At 35.6% G+C, this 21,142-nt stretch overlaps 1 protein-coding gene across 29 annotated transcripts in view; it reads left to right on the forward strand.

Moving 5' to 3' along the window:
* Positions 1–21,142, forward strand: part of RAPGEF6 (Rap guanine nucleotide exchange factor 6) — a 185,436-nt gene that overhangs the window by 80,765 nt on the left and 83,529 nt on the right. For 25 of the 29 annotated variants that reach the window (XM_025994964.2, XM_072731802.1, XM_025994963.2 and 22 more), the window contains 2 exons: positions 13,258–13,389; positions 19,901–20,078. In XM_025994964.2, the coding sequence (XP_025850749.2) occupies positions 13,258–13,389; positions 19,901–20,078 (310 nt within the window). Of the gene's footprint in view, positions 1–252; positions 1,380–13,257; positions 13,390–19,900; positions 20,079–21,142 lie in introns of those variants that run through there. The other 4 variants (XM_025994967.2, XM_072731815.1, XM_072731808.1 and 1 more) reach the window with 2 other exon arrangements.

The following is a 21,142-nucleotide window of genomic DNA, read 5'->3' on the forward strand; positions in this document are numbered from 1 at the left end:
AGTGTCTTACCAGAGCTAATTATTTTCCCTTGGGAGGACAATACTGTGTTAAATTTGAATAATAATAGGAAATATAGCTTCCCAAATAAAGCTCAGTATTAGTGCACAGAATAAAAAATCAAGATGGATTTTTAAAAACTGAAATAGAGAGGTGCTCTAAGCCATTTTTTTTCTTAAAGAATTTAGCTTGCTGACATGTCTCATGGAAGGGAGTATGTGTATGTGCATGTGTGTGCGTGCGTGCGTGTGTGTGTGTGTGTGTGTGTGTGTGTTTTCAGTAAATTGCTTTTTGGGCTACATCTGCAGATACAGTAGCCAATTGATCTAATGCAGTTTCTGAAGGCTTTCTATACAGGTGATGTCATCCTTTTAGCTCTATTCTCCTCCCACTCTCTTTCCTTCTTATTAGATATTTCATCTTACTGCAGAGCATGGAATCAATAGGAGCCTCTCCTTAGGGAGCTGCTGTGAAACTGGCAAGGACAGTAGGAATTAAGACACTAACATATAGTCTTGTTTTATAGAAGATGTAGTGTTTTTGTATCACCATCTATAAATTTTCAACCAGAAAAGCCAGACTTAGATCAACATTACTGTCTTACTGATGCATTGAACAGGAAGCATTACTGCAGAGCTGTAAATAGTGCATGTGGAAAGAGAAAATTTTAATTTTGGAGATTTTCAGGCATTTCTCCAGGACAGACCTGTTAGAGCATATATATCTTCCAACTACCATTTGCTTCTTCATCGGTTCATTTTTTTTTTTTTTTTAACCTTTGGTGATTAAGAAGATAAAGAAGAAACTTTCATTTTAAGGATACAGTGTTCTGGTTTGCTTCTGATGCAGAAGAATTACTGCAGTGCTTGTTCTACAGAATGAAATAAGTTGAAGAAGAGACAAAGCTGCATTACAGAGAGGAAAGGTTTCTCAGAATCCAGGAACACAGATTTGTGCATGTTGCCTTATTTACTTTGACTGATACTGTATTAACTGTTATGTTACCACTGTGCATGTCTGTGCCAGGTGCCTGAGGAAGCATGTATATGTCTGTATATACTGAGCCAGAAATGTAAACATCTTGATTTACTGTGATTTGCCTGTTAAAAGTGAATGTTGTGATGAAAACTGTTGCAGTTATTTAGAACAATACTCTGAGCTACTGAAAGCTCCTGATTTCAGTTTGAAAGGGATTTGGAGAAGCTGCCTTTATATAACACTGCAAATGGCGTATGATTTGTAAAAAAGAAACTTAACAGAATTTTGTCAACATACTCATCCGTGTGGCTCTGGTTTGAAAAGGAAACTACCCTTTCCAGCCCAGGAAATGGCTTTTCTTGTTCGGTGTTATGCCAATTGTCTTCAGCCATGGGCCTCCAAAGTAAGTAATGTTTATTATTTCCTTGGAGATGGGTATAGTTATTAAATTTAAATTCTACTACTTTGAATTGTAAATTAGCTTTATTGCACTGTTATATTTTCTAAACTTTAAAAATAAGAATTCAAAAGCAATCTAAAAAGATCAATCTCATGGCCATTTTGTTTTTCAATTTAAGGGAATCTGTAAAATATCCTAATGTACCTCTAAGAGGATTTGAAAAAATACCTTCTTAATAATCTATAGACTTAAAATGTAATGCATCTGAGGTGGACTGTCTTCAGACTGAATCATTTGGTTATGGCTATTTCTGTACTTGTCTCTGAGTATGCTCTTTAACTTGACTGTATTATAATGCCTCCTTATCTTAAATGGTTGATGTATTGAGCAGTGTTAGTTTGATCTCTAGTTTATACTATACAAGTTTTTATTATACAAAAATTTTAGGAAGACAGGGTAATAACTCCATCAGTGAAGTAATATGAAGAAAATACTATGAAAAGTATATGAAAAAAATTTTATAACATTCTTAAGCATTTTAAAAATAGTAGTAAGTGAATCATTAGCTTGAGACTTTTTAAGGTAGCATCTGTTACATTTGTCATTTTTTTAATGCAAACTAATCACAGAAAAGCAAAATGCTACATAACAGGACATGCTAGGTTTTAGGAAAATAGACAATATAATTTAATAAATTGTATTTATAGTGGCTGTTTATATAAATATGAAATTTGATGCCACTCAAGTTATGTTTCCTGTTAACGTAAATTTCAAGACAAAAATAGGAAAGTATGAATTTTTAGTTTTTTGTAAAGCTGTTTTCGTAAACACTTTAATTGTAACATAGACTGTGTTAAGATTTCTTTATGGTTCTGTTGAATAGAGACAGGCACAATAGAGGCATTTCCTAGGATGGAATCATGTCTTTGTTTAAAGGTAGTCCGTCCTACTGATGGTGACTAAGGGAGAAATACTGTGGTAGCGTCGTAGTGTAGTGTTTTATCTGAAAGATAGCTCACTGTATATCTTCCTAAACACAGCTTCTGGAAAGACATTTAAATTCACTCTTCATTTAGCAACAACTGATTGACATGGAAAGAGATAGAAAGAAGCATAGGTATATGCTTCATTTGTACTATCCAACAAGGCATGGGTAGCCTCCATAGTACAAATGCCACCTGTGGGGCCCATGCTTTGCTGATGCTTGATAGTGACACTACTAAGATTTAAAACCTGTAGAAAGGAAATGGATGAGACCAAGTGAAAAAGCTTCAAAGAAAATAAAGAATGAGATACAGAGGTTGTTTAGAATACCAATCAAAAACAGCCTTTGGTGGTATTAGTAACCAGCTTTTGATTTAAGATTTAACAAGTATAGAAGAGCCAAGGGGGATTTAAAAAATCAGATTCTAAGGTTTGATCAAATGCCAGCAAATACTATCTGAGCAGAATTCTGTGACTGGTGCTTGAATATGTAAATTAAGTATTTGTAAAAGAGTATGTGTGGCTCCTTTTCCCTCCTCCCCCATCTCTCGTGTTACTACTGATGGAATTTTAACTCTGGATTATGATTATAAACACATTACACCTGTGATTAATTTTTCAAACTTGGTACTTTTGGTTTTCCAGTACATCTTACTGATTTTATTTATTCATGTATTTGCCCACGGTACTACGTGGATTCATTACTTCTGAATTTATTTTCTTGATGGATTAAGTAGTTCTAAGAGCAAGAGGAGGATGGAAGAGGAGGAGATGCACTTTAAGTGCTTGTATGTTCAAAACTGCTTTACTCGATATTTACTTTTAAAAATAATTGTTTAGTTGTATATAAAATAATAAATCTAAGGTCTTGTCCTTTTAGCACTCTGAAAAAGTTAATGCACTGTCTCTGGCATCCAGTGTTGGTGTTGAGAAGTCTGGGCTCCTTATAATTCCTGATTCCTTTGTTAAGTAGTCTGTTTTTCTTCTTTTCAGTGATTAATTGTGTTTTGTTTTGTTTGGGTTTTACTTTTTATTCTTGATGTCTTGAAGTTTTCCTATGGATTATCTAATTTTTTTGTTTTGTTTTGTTTTGTTTTTGCTACTTGAAAGTTTCTCTCCAGCTAAAGATTCCAATTGATCTTCAGTTATGGGAAATTTATTTTTTGAAAACCTCAACTCTTTTCTTACTATTCCAGATGTGGACAGATATGGACAGATCCGTATCTGTCCACATTATCTCTAAACATTTCTTTATTTTTACTCCATAAATTTCCAGTTTGATCATCTAGCTCACTGACTGATTCTCCCTTTGTGACCAGTTGCCATAAATGTAATCATTGTATTAATCATTTTTGAAATCTCAAGTGATGCTTTTTCACAGCCACTCTTGTTTAATAACTTGCTCTCATTTCATAGATGCCATTCGTTTCCCTCATTGCTTAGCTCTTTCTTCACATTTCAAATCTTAGTTGAATGTGTTGGAATTTTTTTAAAGAGATTGATACTCCTGGAGTGATTGAGAGCTCACCTTCCTCATCTGTTCAAGTTGCTTACCCAAAGTGACTGTTTACTGGATGGGAGAGGTATCAACACTATGCCTTCTTTTAGGTGCTCCTATGGTTACTGGTCAAAGAAGTATGTTCATTTTCATTTTTACACACAGCTAAATCTATGGGTCGTTTTTTGGCCCTTATTACACTACCTGTCTGTGGCATTTGACACAGCTGATCGCTCCCTTCCAGATACACTTTATTCACACTAAAAGTCAAAGTCTTAGCCGTGACTCACTAGACAGTATGTGACTCTCTTCCCATTACCTTCTTATACACTCCTCCGCATTAAGTGCAGCAAATCTAGTTTCCTTGCTTGTCCTCAAAGTTGACAACACTCTTTAAACTGATTTCATCTTTTCTCAACAAGTGTATCTACGCTTTTAAAAAACTTAATGTTAAGTGCAAATATTGATTGAAAGCCACTCTTTGGATTTAAAAATGTGATGATGAGGAGATACATGTGTCATTGTCCCTTTAACCCTCATCTTCTAGTAAAAGTAATGAATTAGGAATGCATGCTTAGGGCAGCCCCGGTGGCGCAGCGGTTTAGTGCCGGCGCAGCGGTTTAGTGCCGCCTGCAGCCTGGGGTGTGATCCTGGAGACCTGGGATTGAGTCCCACGTCTGGCTCCCTGCATGGAGCCTGCTTCTCTCTCTGCCTGTGTCTCTGCCTCTCTTTCGCTCTCTCTGAATAAATAAATAAATAAATCTTTAAAAAAAAAAAAAAAAGGAATGCATGCTTATGCCGTAGTTCCACTTGCCTGACGCAGAGTGCAGGTGTCATATACCCAAAGCTACTGTGGTTAGATACAGCTATTTCCTTTAGGACTTTGGAGACATTTTAAATTGTCTTCATAAAACAGGCTCCAAACTACGTTTTTTGGGCCTTGATATCTATTTTTAGTTCTCTTTCATTGTCAAGTGACACATGTCACCCTGTCTAGCCCCAGAAGCTCCTTTATACATCTGCTTTTAATTTCATAAGACCTCTGTCTTTGATTAGTGTTTCCTGTCTCCCATATGTATGATTGTCTTCCATTTCATCTTCTACGATGCTAGAATAAGCTTTTTATTTTATTTTTTTGTTGTTGTTTTTAGAATAAGCTTATTAAAAAGCAGATCTCGGGGATCCCTGGGTGGCTCAGCGGTTTAGTGCCTGCCTTTGGCCCAGGGTGTGATCCTGGAGCCCTGGGATCGAGTCCCATGTTGGGCTCCCGGCATGGAGCCTGCTTCTCCCTCTGCCTGTGTCTCTGCCCCTCTCTCTCTTTCTATGTCTATCATGAATAAATAAATAAAATCTTTAAAAAAAAATAAAAATAAAAAGCAGATCTCTTCCAGTCATTCATTTTCTTGCTTCAGGCCCTGTAAGTAGCTTTTTTCTAATACAGGAAACCTAAAGCACCCAAAATACTACTTTTGGCCCTTTATTTCCTGTATCCCCTGTATACATCCCTACCTAAGCTTCACTGATTGGCCTGTTTCTTGATTGCATCTTACTCATTCAAGTTTATACACACACAATGAAATTTAAAGAGCATGAATGCCACATTCAAAGGAGTAAGAACACAGAAGTACTTGTTTTTTTTTTAATTTTTTAAATTTTTTTTTTTTTTTTTTGAGAAGGGAGAGTTGCGGGGAAAGGCGAGGGAGTTGGAAAGGGAGAATCTCAAGCAGGCCCCATGCCTAGCAAGGAGACCAGCGTGGGGCTCCATCTCATAACCCTGAGATCATGACTTGAGCCAAAACCAAGAGTCAATGCTTAACCACTTGGGCCACCCAAGTGCTCTAAAGTACTTCACTTTCAGTTTGTTTTTCAGCTTTCCATACAGGCTCTTATGTAGGGAGTTTTTGTTTTTCTCCAATTTATATCACTTTCTGCTCCGTTTCCTTCCGCTATAGGTTAAATGCTTATTCTCAGTTCCACTTTACATACTAAGTATATAAGTACTTAATATGTTCTCTTAAGGCATTCTAATAAAACTCATCTTTGAATCTTGCTTTTTTATCATAAAATGCCAGAATGTATACAGTGTGTATAGCTACCCTTAGTTGCTAAGAGCTCCAGAATTTCACCACATTCCAGTGTTAAGGTCATTTTTTAAATGAAAAGGTAAGAGAAAATTACCCTTACATACATATATATATATATTTATTTGTTTTCCGTTTTGAGAATACTACAAATAACTTATTTATAGAAATAGTAGAGGAATGTTTTCTCCATACAAAAATAAAACATTTCAGCTGGATATTGCAGATCACGCTGAAACTTCTTTTGGACTACCAGCCTTGATCCTTCTCGTTCACTAGAGAGTACTACTCTTGATTGTGTGGTATATATATTCCTTCAAATCTTTTCTCCTAAACCTAGATGAGTATGTACCCAGAAAACATGTAATGATGTTTTTATGCTTTTTTAAAAAGGAGTCTTATATTTATCATGAAAGTTACTTTTTTAGTCAGTATAGCTAGGTTTTCTTGTACCTTGAACTGTAGCACAGTATTCCATAACAGGCTATAATAATTTAGCCATTCTCCTTGTGACAATTATTTTTCTTTTCTTTAAATTATTACAGTTTGTTTGTAATGAATGTTCTTGTACATCCTCCTTGCACACCTGTGTGCTTTTTTAGGATAGATATCCAAAGAGGAATTTTAAATGTAAAGAATCTTAATATTTGCTCTCCAAAGTGGCTACTCCTTGAATCACTCTTAAGAGTGGCTACACCAATTCATAACTCCCATTACAATTTATGAGAATATTGTTTTTCTCCTTAGCCTTGCCCATATTATGTATTCTCAGGCTTTCTTTTTGCCAGTCTGATGAAAAGTTATTTAAATTTTTATTTCTCTGGTTCCTGGCAAGGTTTAGTAATCTCTTTCAGCGGCTTTTTTCTCCTGCTGCTGTGACTTAAGTGGTCCTGTGTTGAGACGACAGAGCCAAAAGACCAAAGCAGTATCTGAGTTTGCACATAAAGCAGTTGCCCCAGAGTGTTGCCTAGACCTGCAGAGAAATTTGAGTCAGAAAAATAAACACTTGGATGGGTTAAGTCTGTGTAAGACATACAGCAGCTCTTCTGTCATTGCTCTTCTCAAAAACCTGTAGCAGCTCTCTTATAACCTATAGGAATCAAAATCAAAATGCTTGACATTCAAGATTATTTTCTACCTCTAGCCTCTGCTTAATACATCTCTTTTCCTTTATATGTATGGAGTCTTCAACAGACTATGTACTTTCTCATAATCTCTGTCTGTATTCAAGCTCTTACCTAAGGAATCTGTCCATCCCCCAAATAGAACTTTGACATTGGGCCTCATGGACATGTGAATTCCAAATGTGAGTTCCAGCAGAGCTTGGAAGTTCAGGTATGGGAAATGGATAAAGGAACTGTGGAAAATAGGAAAATTTACCAGACCTGTGATGCGGTAAGTGACATTGCTCATGAGAAGTCATCTAGTAAGTCCCTGTTGGGGTCAGGAAGAAAAGGAAAAGAGGCAGATAAGCTGAGACAACAGGAGAGATGGTTTAAGACATAAAGGATTCCTATTGGAGGAAAACTTTCTCCTTTCTTCTGCTTTTGTTAGGAATAGAAGGAATTGTTGGATGTTAGGAACTCAGACCTTAGTGTCAGGAAACAATTTACTAGGAAAGAACAACTGATTTATAGTCAGACGGCCTGGATTTTAAAGCAATTTTCCCTGCTTCCTAGAGATGTGATTATGGGTAACCTGTGTGGCTTCTGAGGGCCTTGGCTTTCCTAATATGAAGTTTGGGTATAAGAATAGCATCTACCTTGTCTGGTTATTTGATGATTAAATGAGATAATCCATGAAAAAGTCTGTAAAATGATATATTTACTAGTTTACCCTAATAACCTTGTCTAGTTATTTGATGATTAAATGAGATAATCCATGAAAAAGTCTGTAAAATGATATATTTACTAATTTACCTATTTGGTGCATGTAATGAGCACTCAAGCATCAGCTGTAGTCACTATCATTATTTTCGTCAGATTAAGAAGTTGAGAGGATTCCTATATATTGATCTAAGTTTTCTTCATGGGGTAGAAAGGAGATGCTGTACACTTGTACGTCTTTGTCCACTCTTCACTGTTAGACTGCGATCCTTGAAGATGGGATCCATCTGTTTTCATCTTCATGTTACCAGCAGAATTCCTGGTACAAAGCAGAGAGTACTAGAATCAGATACCTCTTGGGTTTGAATTCCAACTTGAGTGAGAGATCTATGGCCAGCAGCTTAATTTTATTGTCTCCGTTCCTCATTAGTAAAGTAGGGATAAAAATGCTTGTCTTTTAGGGTCTAGTGAGGATGAAGATTGCTTAAAAGTATTGCTACGTACCCAATTTGCAGTCTTGCTTTTCTGGCTTTGGTTCATTGTGTTACTTTGATGGATGACCTCTTTCTCCTTGGTCTTCTGTAGGAATCTTGGAATATGGATTATCTTCTACTCCTGACAGCTCAACCAAACATCTGGACTTTTAAAACTATTTTCAGTCTTTGTCTTTTCATCCGCTTGATTACTAGATGAATTCTGCCTAAACAATAGAAACTAAGTAGGAGCAAGGTCTTTGAGCTGAGATATACTCCCATCACTGTTTCTGTATTATTGTAACCACTTACAGTTAGCTCATTGATTTTTCTACCTTTTAAAAAATTTATTTGAGAGGGAGAGTGCATACACACATGAGGATAGGGGCACAGGGAGAGGGAAAGAAAGTCTCAAGCAAACTCCAAGCTGAGTGCAGAGCCTGACGCCAAGCTCGACCTCACAGCCCCTAGATCACTACCTGAGTGAAAACCAAGAGTCAGACACTTAGCCCGCTGCATCATGCAGGCGCTCCTCTGTCTTTTTTAGTACACATAATAGAGCTATAAAATGGCCTCTAAGCATAGTGTTAGCTTATCCCACAGGTTTTGGTAGGTGGCATTTTAATTTTTATTCTGAGTATTTTCTAATTTGCAATGTGCCTTAATTGAGCTTTTCATTTTCACTATTTAGGTTTGTTTAATAATTTCCCAGTCCGTGATAATTTTTATTAGTTATCTTTTTGTTAGTTATTTCTGCCTTATTTGCTTTGTATCGTAAGATATCTCTCTGTTTTCATTCTTTTGAAACTTTGACCACCTGCCTTATTGTCAATTTTTTTTAATGTTTTTATGTGTACCCTAAAATAATTCTGAAGTTTTTGGTTGCATTCTTCTATGTTCATGCACTTTAGGTCAGGTTTTTTATAATTGTTCCCATCTTCCCTATCTTTACATATTTTTTATTTTCTTACTCTGTCAGTGAGAAATTTGTGGTATAATTTGGCAGCATAATTGTGGATTCATATAGGTCTTTTGTTGCCGTTTTTTGCCTTCTGTATTTAGAGGATGTGTGCCTACGTACATATTTAGTGTTGAACCTTTTATTATAAAAATGTCCCCTTTTGTCTCTAATGCTTTCCCCCTCAAGATGGACTTCATCTGAAATATAACTACATAATCTTGGTTTTGGTTTGTGTTTGCATGGTATATATTTTTCTATCCTTTTTTTTTAAATGTTTTCCCCTACGTAAGCTTCATAGTTATACACAGTTTTACTAGTCTTAAGTCAGATTACAGAAATGTATCCATCTATGAAGTCTGTTGCTACAGTTTCATGGACATTGCAAAGTACTTAATTAACTTCATTTACTTTTCTCCAGACTTAATTCTATTGTAATATATTTAAATTCTTATTTATGTTTCAGGACATTAACATCCCTATTTTATGTAGTCAGTATTCACACAAACTTACCCACACATTTCTTGTTTTCATTGGTTTTCCTTTTCTGCATCTGGAAGCTTCCATTTGGAATTGTTCTCCTAGTGAATTTTCTTTATTCACTGGATCTGCTGGAGAATCTGCTGGAGAACATTTGTCTTCATTTTTGTTTTTCTGAAAATGTCTTTATTTTACCCTTTTTGGGGGACTCTTCTTGATGGATTTTATTTTATTATTATTTTTTCTTGATGGATTTTAGCACTTGGAGATACCACTCCCATTCTCTTCTGGCTTCCAAATCTCTCTTTTATTTTTTTTTAATTTAATTTAATTTAATTTATTTACTCATGAAAGACAGAGAGAGGGAAGCAGAGGGAGAGGTAGGCTCCCTGCAGAGGAGGGAGCCTGATGTGGGGTTCCATCCCAGGACCCTGGGATCACGACCTGAGCTGAGCCAAAGGCAGACGGACACTCAACCTACTGAGCCACTCAGGTGCCCCTGGCTTCCAAATTTTTATTGAGAGTTCAGCTGTCAGTTTAATTTTGCTCTTGTCCAAGTAATCTCTTTTTTCTGTTTTAAGATTTCTCTTTCTCTTTTTTCCCCTGTACTAGTTTCACCCTCATGTGCATAGGTATGGTTTTGTTATTTATCTTGCTGGTAATTCTTGCTTGATCCGTGTGTGACTTTGTATTTTTGTCAATTTGGGAAAATGCTTAGCCATTATCTCATATGTCTTAATCTTTTATTTTTTTTCTTTGACTCAGGTTGTTCAGATGTTACTTCTTACACTATCCCCTGTGATTCTTTCCCCCTCTCTCCCAGCTTCATTCTTTTTTACTTTTATGTTTAATTCTGGATATTTTTTCAGGCCAATCTTTACTTTTCTAATTTTCTTCTTAGCTCTGTCAAATCTAATGAGTCCATGTTTGACTTTTTAATTTCCATAACTTCACTTTTCAGTTGTAGAATTTGTATTTTATTCTTTGTTAATTATTTGCTATAATTCTTAATTTTTTTTCCTCTGTAGGGTTGACCCTTGAACAACACAGGGATTAGGGCTGCTGACCCCCTGTGCAGTCAGAAATCCATGTATAACTTTTGAGTTAAGTACTAATAGCCTACTATTACCTGGAAGCCTTACCAATAATAACATAGTCAATTAAGATTTATTTTGTAAAATATTTTTAAAAAGACATTTTGTACATGTATTATTTACTATATTATAAAGTAAGCTAGAGAAAAGAAAATATTATAAATAAAATCATAAGAAAAATATGTTTAAAGTACTGTAGTATATTGAAAAATAATCCACATGTAAGTGGACCCATGCATAAGTGGAGCCATATAGTTCAAACCTGTGTTTTTCAGGGTTCATTTGTCTGTATCTTTTGCTATAATGGAAAACATGGCCACTGAACTTTTTGACATGTGAGCTAAGAATGATCTTTACATTCTTAAAGGATTATTTAAAAAAAAAAAAGTCAAAAGTATCCACAGAGATTGATTATATGTCACCTGCACAAGTGTCAATATTCTTTGGTCCTTTAAAGAAAATGTTTGCCGACCCTTGCTATATATATTCAAAACAGTTATTTTGTAATCTGATTATTCCATTAGTTGAAAGTTCTTCATTTCTAAAGTCTATTATATTTTGTAGTTTTCATCAGTGCTATCTTGTCTTCTCATGTGCCTGGTTTTATTTGAGCAATGGATGTTGTATATGCAAAATATTTTAAATAATTTGATACTAGAATGATTTTTTCATTTGGCAAAGATTTGTGTTTGCTTCCAATAATTGACTGGAAGAGACTAGTAACCCTGTATAACATCTTAATACAAAAAACATCAGAGATTGAGATGATTCTAAAATGGGCATCAGTTTACTTGTGGATCACATTTATTCATAGAGTATAATGTTCTTTCCAGAGTCCCAGTCCAAAGGGTGGCCCTTCCATGCTAGGCCTTGAAATATAACTTCTGTCTCTTTAACTATGACTGTTGAAGTGCTTCTGAGTCTCTTGATCTCCCTCTTTAAGAATCAGTAAAACCTACCAGGCCAGATTACATATGTGTATCCAGTTTTTCTGTTTATCTTAGTTAATAGAATTCATCTGAGTTAGATAACACACTGTTATCCCCAGAGGAATATGTGATATCATTTCTATGTGCAGTTTGTTTGGTTTTAGTGGGGGAGGGGCAGAGGGAGAGACAGTTTATTTAAATTTTATTTAAATTCAGTTAATTAACATAAAATGTATTACTGATTTCAGAAGTAGAAGTCAGTGATTCATCAATTTTATATGATGCCCAGAGCTCTTACATCACATGCTAGTGGAGGAGAGAATCTTAAGGAGCCTGGCGAGGGCTCATTCTCGTGACCCTGAGATCATGACCTGAACCAAAATCATGAGTCAGACACCTAACTGACTGAGCCACAGGCCCCCTTCTGTGTGTAGTTTTTATAATTATAGTGACTACTCTTAAGATGATAGAATTTAGACTTGGCCATTTTTCTACTAGGGTTTATTTAGTTTTTACTACTCTATGCATGTTTAACATTTTCCTGCCCTAAAGCAATGAGAACTTCTGTTTTAAAAAGTAAGTAGATTTCTCTTAATGTTCCTGAATAGGGGGTTGCAGAGAAATTATTTGGAAAATATATCACCATGCCTCCTTTGTAAAACTTTCTCTCATTACTCTGGAGCAGTCATTTATTTTAATTCTTATTACATTGATTTTGTGAGGGTTTTTTGTTGTTATTGCTGTTCTGTTTTGTTTTTGGTATGATATTATACAACCTGCATCCCTATAAAAGTGTGACCATACTAAAGATGATATGATAGTATCATTTCCTTTATCTTGTGTCTCTGGTATCCCTGCACCCAGCATAGATGTTCATTAAATCATCATGATTATTAACAAATTTTTAGGGGCCAACTACAAACTACTACAATATTAGATGAAAAGAGGTCTACAAAATTTTTGAAATTTGGAATGCAATCAACTCCCCCCCCCACCCCAAATCTTGGTGCCAGATGCTGTACTTTAACACAAGATGTGGGGGTTTTTGTTTGTTGTTGTTTTTTTCATATTAATGACCATTTTGTGTGAGTGGTTTGTTGATAGCATTCTGAACACTTGAAGGTAACAATAGCTGATAGTATTATTAGGAGAAAAAGAGGGGCCCAAGTGCTTACTCTGAAATATCATTACCAATGGTAATGTCTTCTGAAGCCATTCCATTCTATTCTAGGCTTGACTGACAGTGTCAGAGTACTGATTTGGTTTTTATCATTTCCTAAGGTTTTTCCAAAAAGTGGAAAAAATTAGTTTAGAATTGAAGTTGTACAGTGATGTATATAATGTCCAGAAACTGTTCAGAAGTTAACAACATGTCAAGAACTCTTACTTTTTACTTAAGAAATTTTTTAACTTTTTAATTGCAGTATAGTTCATATACAGTGTTATAGTAGTTTCAGGTGTACAGTATAGTAATTGAATAATTGTATACATTCCTCAGTAACGCTTACAGAGGTAATGTTTGATGTTTAGAATATCTTAAATTATTTTTCTTTTTCAGCTTCCAGCCGATCTTACCAAGATGCACATCACAGACAACCCTCATCCACAGGTGACTCATGTGTCTTCTAGTCAGTCTGGTTGTAGCATCGCCAGTGACTCTGGGAGCAGCAGTTTATCTGATATCTATCAGGTAGTATCTTAGGAGTTTGTGTGCTGTGCATATGGCTTTGTTATTCTGCCATATATCCCATGCTTGTGCTTTAGGTGGTCACGTATCTTTTAATTAAAGTGTATGAAATTCAGGTAGAATGTCTTTGGGAAAATAAGCTTTATTGTTTCAAATTAGCAAGCTTAATTAAAGAAACAATCTTTTGAGAATGATTAAATATGATTCAGGAGTGTATGAATATAATATTTTTAAAGACTTTAATTCAGGGAATTCATTATAAGTAATACTTGCTTTGTTAAAAAATAGTTCTTGAAACAACTGAGCTTTAAACTTATACAAAGGCTGATTTTTATTATGATAGACTGTTCAATAAGTAGTCTTGAAGAAAATTAGAGTTTTTTTCTTTTTTTATTTAAATTCTAGATAGTGATAGAGTTGCTTTTTATTGTAAAGGGTCTATTAAATTTTCTAGTAGTCCTCTTAAAGTAGCCCTCTTAAAGGCCTTTCCTCTTTTTTATTTATTTATTTTTTTAATTTTTTTTTAAGGCCTTTCTTCTTAAAAGGAAACAGGTGCAGTTAATTTGAATAGTATATTTTATTTAGCATAAATATATCCAAATACTATCATTTCAGCACATAATCACAGTTTAAAATTATGAGTTAAATTTTTAAAATTCTGACTTCTGTAGACAGTATAAAAAATCCTTTAATGTAAATTAAAAATAAACATGTACATGTAAAAATTAATATCAGAAAGTTAATTTACTAGCTGATTTTTATTAATAATATTTGATACATAACTTTGAGCTTTTGTAGTATTGGATTTTAGAGAAGTAGAGGGACTTTTCAAGATGACTTCCACAGATGTGATTTTGAGTAATTTAGAATGTCTTTCTTCCCCAAGTGATTGAAGACCTAAACACCAGTTGTTTAAACAATAAGGATTGGATATCAGCAAATATTGGCAGAGTAGAGAACTGCAAAATCTGTCCTTCCAAAAAAGTAAATAAGCTTTGGCTGACTTTCAGGTCACTCCAGCAGAAAGTAAGGCTAAGGCAGAGTTGTAAACTACCTGGCTGAATGTTAAAGGCTTGCTCCAACACACAGAAAGCCTAACTACCTTTCTAGGATGCCAGTTGCTAGTGGAGTTCCAGGTGGAATGTTGGGAGGTTCTTTGGGTTTGTTGTAGCTGGTGGTTGCTTGGTGACTGGGCAGACTGAATCATCAATCAGTGCCATGGAGGAGCTGACATCGTCTTTAAAGCTTGGCTTTGGGCTCATCCTTGGGCAGCTGGATGAGGTGGTGGAATTGCCCAATGACCTGAGTCCACAGCCGACTTTCCAGAGCCACTTGGACTGCAGCACTCTTACTGCCTGCTTTGGTGACTCTGCAACAGCCCAGGCAGGGCACCAGATGGAGCAGCGAGGCTCCGCCAGCCCAGGCTGTGGCACCACTGGCCCCAAGGTGCCAGGCAGAGGAGTATGAGGGTGTATGCACAGTTTGGGGATGTGGGAGTCTCCCAAAGCCAGAATTTAATATAACCTTACTATACATCTCCATTCTGACCAGCCACAGTTCAAGTGACCAATAGTCACATATGGCAAGTGGCTACCATATATTACTTGTTTTTTGAAATGGAGTTGTTGTTGCTCGAGGAAAACATTTTAGACTGTGGGTCCACTGAGTTGTTTTCAGATGTTTTAGGAAAACCATCATTCTTAAGGGAAGCTTGTAGGCAGAGACAAAATGGAAAGAAGCTTCCGTTTTTGGATTATGCATAGCTTTTCTCCACAAAGGTCATTGCTCTGGCCATCTGCGTCTCCCTGTTTAGCATTTTATAGTAGACAGAACAAGGAATTCTCCCTGTTCATCATTTTGTAGGAGACGGAACAAGTATTTTTTTTAAAAGTACACTTAAAAAATGCAGTGACTCTGGAGCCTCTCGCAGTATTTGCATTCCAGGCATTCTGCCCTTCCCCCAAAGGAATTATCATGTGCACACCTAAAAGTCAAAGTAGAGCTGTAGCTCCTCTGGATTCTGTGTTTTTCCTAGAGAAGATTGACCCTGGATTAATGAAGTTTAGGAATATGGCTATAGATTTCTTGTAGGGTAAGTGGAAATGTCTGGACCTTACTAGGAGAAATCATACAGCAGAGTTGTGGTGTTGTTGAGCTCTAGGTACCTGATCTCATTAGTATATCCATTTCTAAACCAGATGTTATCACCTTTTTGGAGCAGGGAATGGAGCCTTAGATGTTTGTAAGAAAAAGGACAAAAGGTTAGTGCATAGACTTGAGATCAGAGTCACTTGGAAAGGCCAATGCTTTGCTCTGCACTAGCAGATGAGCTGTACACAGCAGGGTCCTCTATCTTTGGCAGGATTCTGGAGGAGCTTCTGAAGCATTGCACTTATGTAATATCTACAGGATGTTTACCTACTGGTGTGCCTACCTGAGGCTATGGCTGAGGCATGCCTACTGATAGTTGGAGGTCTTCTGCTGTAGAATTACAGGCTTGAATGTGGTGTTTTTTTATTCTGTATGTTTTTTTTTTCTTCACTAAGCACTCTGTATGTTTTTTTAATCTTTTTGGTATGAATATGTTTATAATCAGATTAGCTTAAAATTTAGACAAATTTATACATTAAGATGTTGGATTGTTCTTGAATCAAGTATTTTATGTGTCCTCAGAGAATACTCAAGATAAATAAGGAGTGCTTCTTTCTGACTCTTTTTTCCTATTTATTTCAATCTGTATTTATCAGCAAGATCTGGAATGTTGTGAAGTAAAGCATTGGTCTTTTCATTAACTTATTTTTAGAAACCTGAGGTATACATTCATCCCCCATCTTTTTTGGTTTCTATGTGGGAAGTAAAACACGGTGCTAAAAATCCCAGTGCTTCAGTTATTATCTCTATGGCAGCATGAGTTCTTATTAATTCATAGCTTTACTGCCAGTCTCTCGAAAACTGGTGCTACATTTCCTCTAGGCTGTTTGACACCTCAGCTAGCTTTGTTATACCACGTTTCATTCTATTTGAATATTTCTGTTAAAAATATGTGTCCCTGGTCAAAATCTCATTTATCTTAACTACAACCATTTTACACAGGGCTGGATCCCATGACCCCTGAGATCATGACCTGAACCAAAATCAGGTCCGTCGCTTAATGGACTGAGCCACCCAGGCGCTCCTACTCCTATTTTTTAAACTCCCACATGAGATAAAAGAATAGTGTGACTTTACTCATATATTTTAAAAGTTTCAGTGCTACACCATTATCTAATTTATACTCTTCATTTCTTACTGAGAAGTCACATTCTCAGCCTTCCACTTCTAACCACAGTCTGCAAGTCTGTTTTTATGTTACACTGTTCCCCACTTGAACATTCTAGGATCTAGTCCACGACAAAATATACGTGTTATTCCCTGAACATGTTGCTTTGTTCTAGCTCTGTGTTTTGGCTCTGCTCTTCTATCTGCAGTTTCACCTTAATGACATGTTCATATCATCTCTCATGTCTTGGATCCCCACAGCAGTTTTTCTGCAGATCATGAGAGGAAAATTTGTGGAGGCGGGGTTTGTTTTTTACTTTTGTATTCCGTGCTGAGTTAAGCACACCATTGGTACTTAGGAAGTAATCTAGATATTTTTTAGTTGAGTTATACTTGAAAGTAGAAACTAATATTGTTCCCAAGGAAAGTGCAGAGGATCACTACAAATTAAAGCTTGATAATATCCAGGGCAGAGGAGGATTTACTTGAACTGGCTGACCTGTTGTAGAGACCATGGAAGGATTAGTTTTACAGTGTTCTTGCCTTAACCAGTGAGATGAAGAGGAAACATAAGGACTAAGTGGTACATATAAAATGTTGAATGAAGTACTCACAATGGTAATGCAAGAAAGAGAAGGTTAATGTTAGGTTTAATATTTGCTCTGAATTCGAAAATGTGGTTTTTGTAAGTTGGTGTAACTTTTCATTCCAACCTGTAGTTCCCCTCATTCTTTATCTAGATGAAAACAGGAAAAGGATATCCTCTGGTGGTTTATTTGGGGAAGCCAAAGTCATCAGAAAATCACCTCAGACTGTCTGCCTCACCAAATTATATTTACACATATACACAGAGATACATTCATACTGCAGGGAAGGAAAAACACAAGAAGTTTAATGAACTTACCTTATTAGCTGTTTCACAAAAATACCTTTTTTCTCCCTAAACTTAATTCATTTATTATAATCTTCTGGAGAGTCTGCTGTAATCCAAGTGCTAGGATAAAGTAGTTGAAAGGCAGGGGCTGATCTTTACTATACCCTGTCTTAACAAATGTGACATATCTTTCAACCTGCATTTTTTTGGTAACAACTGTTGATATTATGTTATTAGTGTCTTAGACTCTTAAATTTTCTTTATAGCCTTATTCTTTACTTTGCTTCACTTGGGGTAATTTTTATTGCCTTTATTCAAATTTCCCCTTACAGTTTACATTTATTACTTAGATTTCCCATTTTCACTCTACTTGTTTGTATTTTGTTTTAAATCTTAGAACTTGCTATAATATTGGCAGTTCATGTCTCCTAATTCCATCATCTCTGTCATTCCTGGGTCTCTTATATTGATTGATTTTCCTCCTGGTTATGTATCACATTTCCCTCATCTTCCTAGTAAGTTTTTATTGTATTCTGGGCATTTTGAATACTACATTTTAAAAAAAAATCATCTAGTTATTTGAGAACTAAACTCTACCAACAAACTATGTCCTCAGAAATGTCATGCAGTGACTTCTTCTAGTTCTGATGATTTATTATATCTACCTTCACCTTAAAAGACCTACCTTGCCTTTGCTTAGTCAGTGAATTAGACCTTGCATTCTGCATAGCTAATTTTATTTACTTTTAAAATATAAAGTCCTTTTTTTAATTTCCTAGCAAATTTTTGGCTATTCTTGGCTATGTTTTTGGCTATTCTTTCTTTATTATTTTTAATTTTTATTTTGCCACATTATCCTTCTTGTGTACTTTTAACATTTTAACAGTTTAATATGTTCCTTTAAATTATATTATTCATCCTTTTTCTTTTTATCATACTTTGAAAAAAGGACAGTTAAAGAAGACATTTGTAAGGAAAGATTATGTTCTTTCCTTTGCAGATGTCCTTAAAAGATCTAAGAGTTCTGTTAATACCATTCTCACAATCCCTACCCGTGATTTCCATTCTGCCTAAAGAATTTTCCTGTTAAGTATCTTCATTTCTCACACAGATGACTACAAGCCTTGCCTGTTGTCCACATAACCAAATTGAATCTTATTCAATTTTTCTTATTTTTTTATTTTTGCTGTGAACCATCTTTTTATCAGATATAATCTAAAAGGTTAGGAGACTATGTTGAAATAGTCTAGGTCATATGATGAAAACCTGAAATTGTGATGAAGACAGTGGTTTAAGAACCCAAACTTATAAAGTAGATGGTCCTTATAATTTGATAAAGTGGAAGAAGGCTACTCTGGAGGTGAGCTTCTGTAATCTGAAAAATTAAATAAACTATAGAGAATATTGCTTTAGGGGTTTTTAGCGCACTAGTTTATTGAATTAAAATTGGTATATGTAAATAGGTTTTTGAAAATCATTTAAACTATATTTTTAAAAGAAATTATAACCTGCTAGCAAGTTTGTGGTTCCAAGGATATATTATTCAGAAATGACTCTACTTAAACCCTAAGGTTCTAGAGTCAGAAGGCAGAAGCAGTTTTGGCCTCAGGGAACCTGGTTATTTGTGGATGTATGCCCATGTTTTGTCTGTCTAGTCTATGGGCACCTTATAGGTTGCTTCAATATGTCCCAATTATTTATTATTTCATTATTTCTACATTATTTTCTGCATTTCTAAATTTACAGTTTTTAAGAAATTTGCTAGTTCTTTACAAATATCTGAGACTAATATATTTCCAAAGTTGAGGTTTTAAGTTCAAGCCTATTTTAAACATTGGTTACAATAATCTCAAATCTTCTTTGCAATTAAATTCAATAAAAAGATATTGGGACATTATGATTATGTTTTCATTACTTCATAATTGGCCTACTTTAGCAGTTTTCAGTTTTACATTTCTGTTCTTAATTTACATGGCTGCCTATGTTACTGGATTATAAATCTTTGTGGTGAAAGAATATGTTATTTGCAATACCCAACACAGACTAATAACTTATAAAATGATTGTTGATAAACTGTATCTCTCCTGCACATCATGTTTTAGGAAATGTTACACTTGTAAGCAATATATGTGTTATTTGGAAAACAGGTATTAGTCCAGGTGGTTATATCTCTTGACCATTTTACACTTACTGGCTCAGATTTATCACCTGGATGTCACAGTGTGGAACAATGAGCCTATATTTTTGGGCAGAGAGAAACCTTTAATAAAAAATAGTGTTTTGTTTTTGATTCTTCAGAGTGTTAGGAAAGGGTAGCTTGGGTTAATTCAGGCTGTGACATACAATTTTTATAACATAATCGATCGAGATTTCTTTCTGTAGGCTACGGAAAGTGAGGTAGGAGATGTAGATTTAACACGTCTTCCAGAAGGACCTGTTGATTCTGAAGATGAAGAAGAGGAGGATGAAGAAATTGATCGAACGGATCCACTACAGGGGCGAGATCTTGTTCGAGAATGTCTTGAGAAAGAACCTGCAGACAAAACTGATGATGACATTGGTAAGAAATACATGTATTCACAATAAGAATTTTATAGTTTAATTTATACATATAGTTTATACCTCTTGCTGCATAACAAAATACTTGAAGCATAGGCTTAAAACAATACACGTTTGTTTTCTTATAGCTTTTGTGGGTCAAGAATTCATGAACAGCCTAGCTGAATAGTTCTGGAACAGTGTTTCATGAAGCTTCAGTCAGGATATCAGCAGGGGTTACATACCTGAGGCTTCATTGGACTGCTGCGCTAGAGTATATACTTCCAAGGTGGCTACTTACATGGTTTTTAGTACAAGACCTCAGTTACTACTATGTGGGCCTCTCTCAGAGGCTCTTAAATATTCTCCCAATGTGGCAGTTGGTTTCCCCCAAATCAAGTAATCCAAAGGAGAGTAAGGCAAAGGGCACATTATCTTTTATTATTTGGCCTCAGGAGTGTCACACAGAGTAACTGTGATATAATATGGGAGGGAACTGCACAAGATCATGAATAACAAGAGGTTTAGAGCCATCTTGGAGGCTGGCTGCCCCAATTTGAGAGTTTGTTTGGAAGATGTAGCTGGGAAGTACAGCTATTGGTATACCCTTGACCAAAGTACGGTCATCCTTTATCGGGAAAGTTCAAACTCTTCAACTGAGCGAGTGCACAGCTTACAGCAGGATGCGTGTGGACAGTCAGAGAGAAAGGGAACACCTGCCTAGCCAAGCAGGTCACCTGAGTCGGCCCCAGTGATTACTGGGGTGATAGACGTCACAACCAGATAGCCCTCATATTCTGGCTGCTCCCAGTTTATAAAACAAAAGCTCAACTGCATTAAGGTAATTTCCCTTCTTGTGTCCATGAGATAGGTAAGCTACAGTACAATAGTGTCTGATGTCTAGTTTTCTAAAAATGTTTCAAATGTTATCAAAGGTCATCTTTTTATTTGTCTGCCTGAAAAAAATATATAATTTTTGGATAACAGTTTATGAATTTTCTTTTTGTATTTCTTACAGAACTGATATGTTTAGAAGGTTGAATAATACTAAAGATGCTCATGTTTTCTTTGAGAACAAAGATTACT

The sequence above is a fragment of the Vulpes vulpes genome, chromosome 12 (assembly GCF_048418805.1).
Source record: "Vulpes vulpes isolate BD-2025 chromosome 12, VulVul3, whole genome shotgun sequence".
Classification (NCBI taxonomy): domain Eukaryota; kingdom Metazoa; phylum Chordata; class Mammalia; order Carnivora; family Canidae; genus Vulpes; species Vulpes vulpes.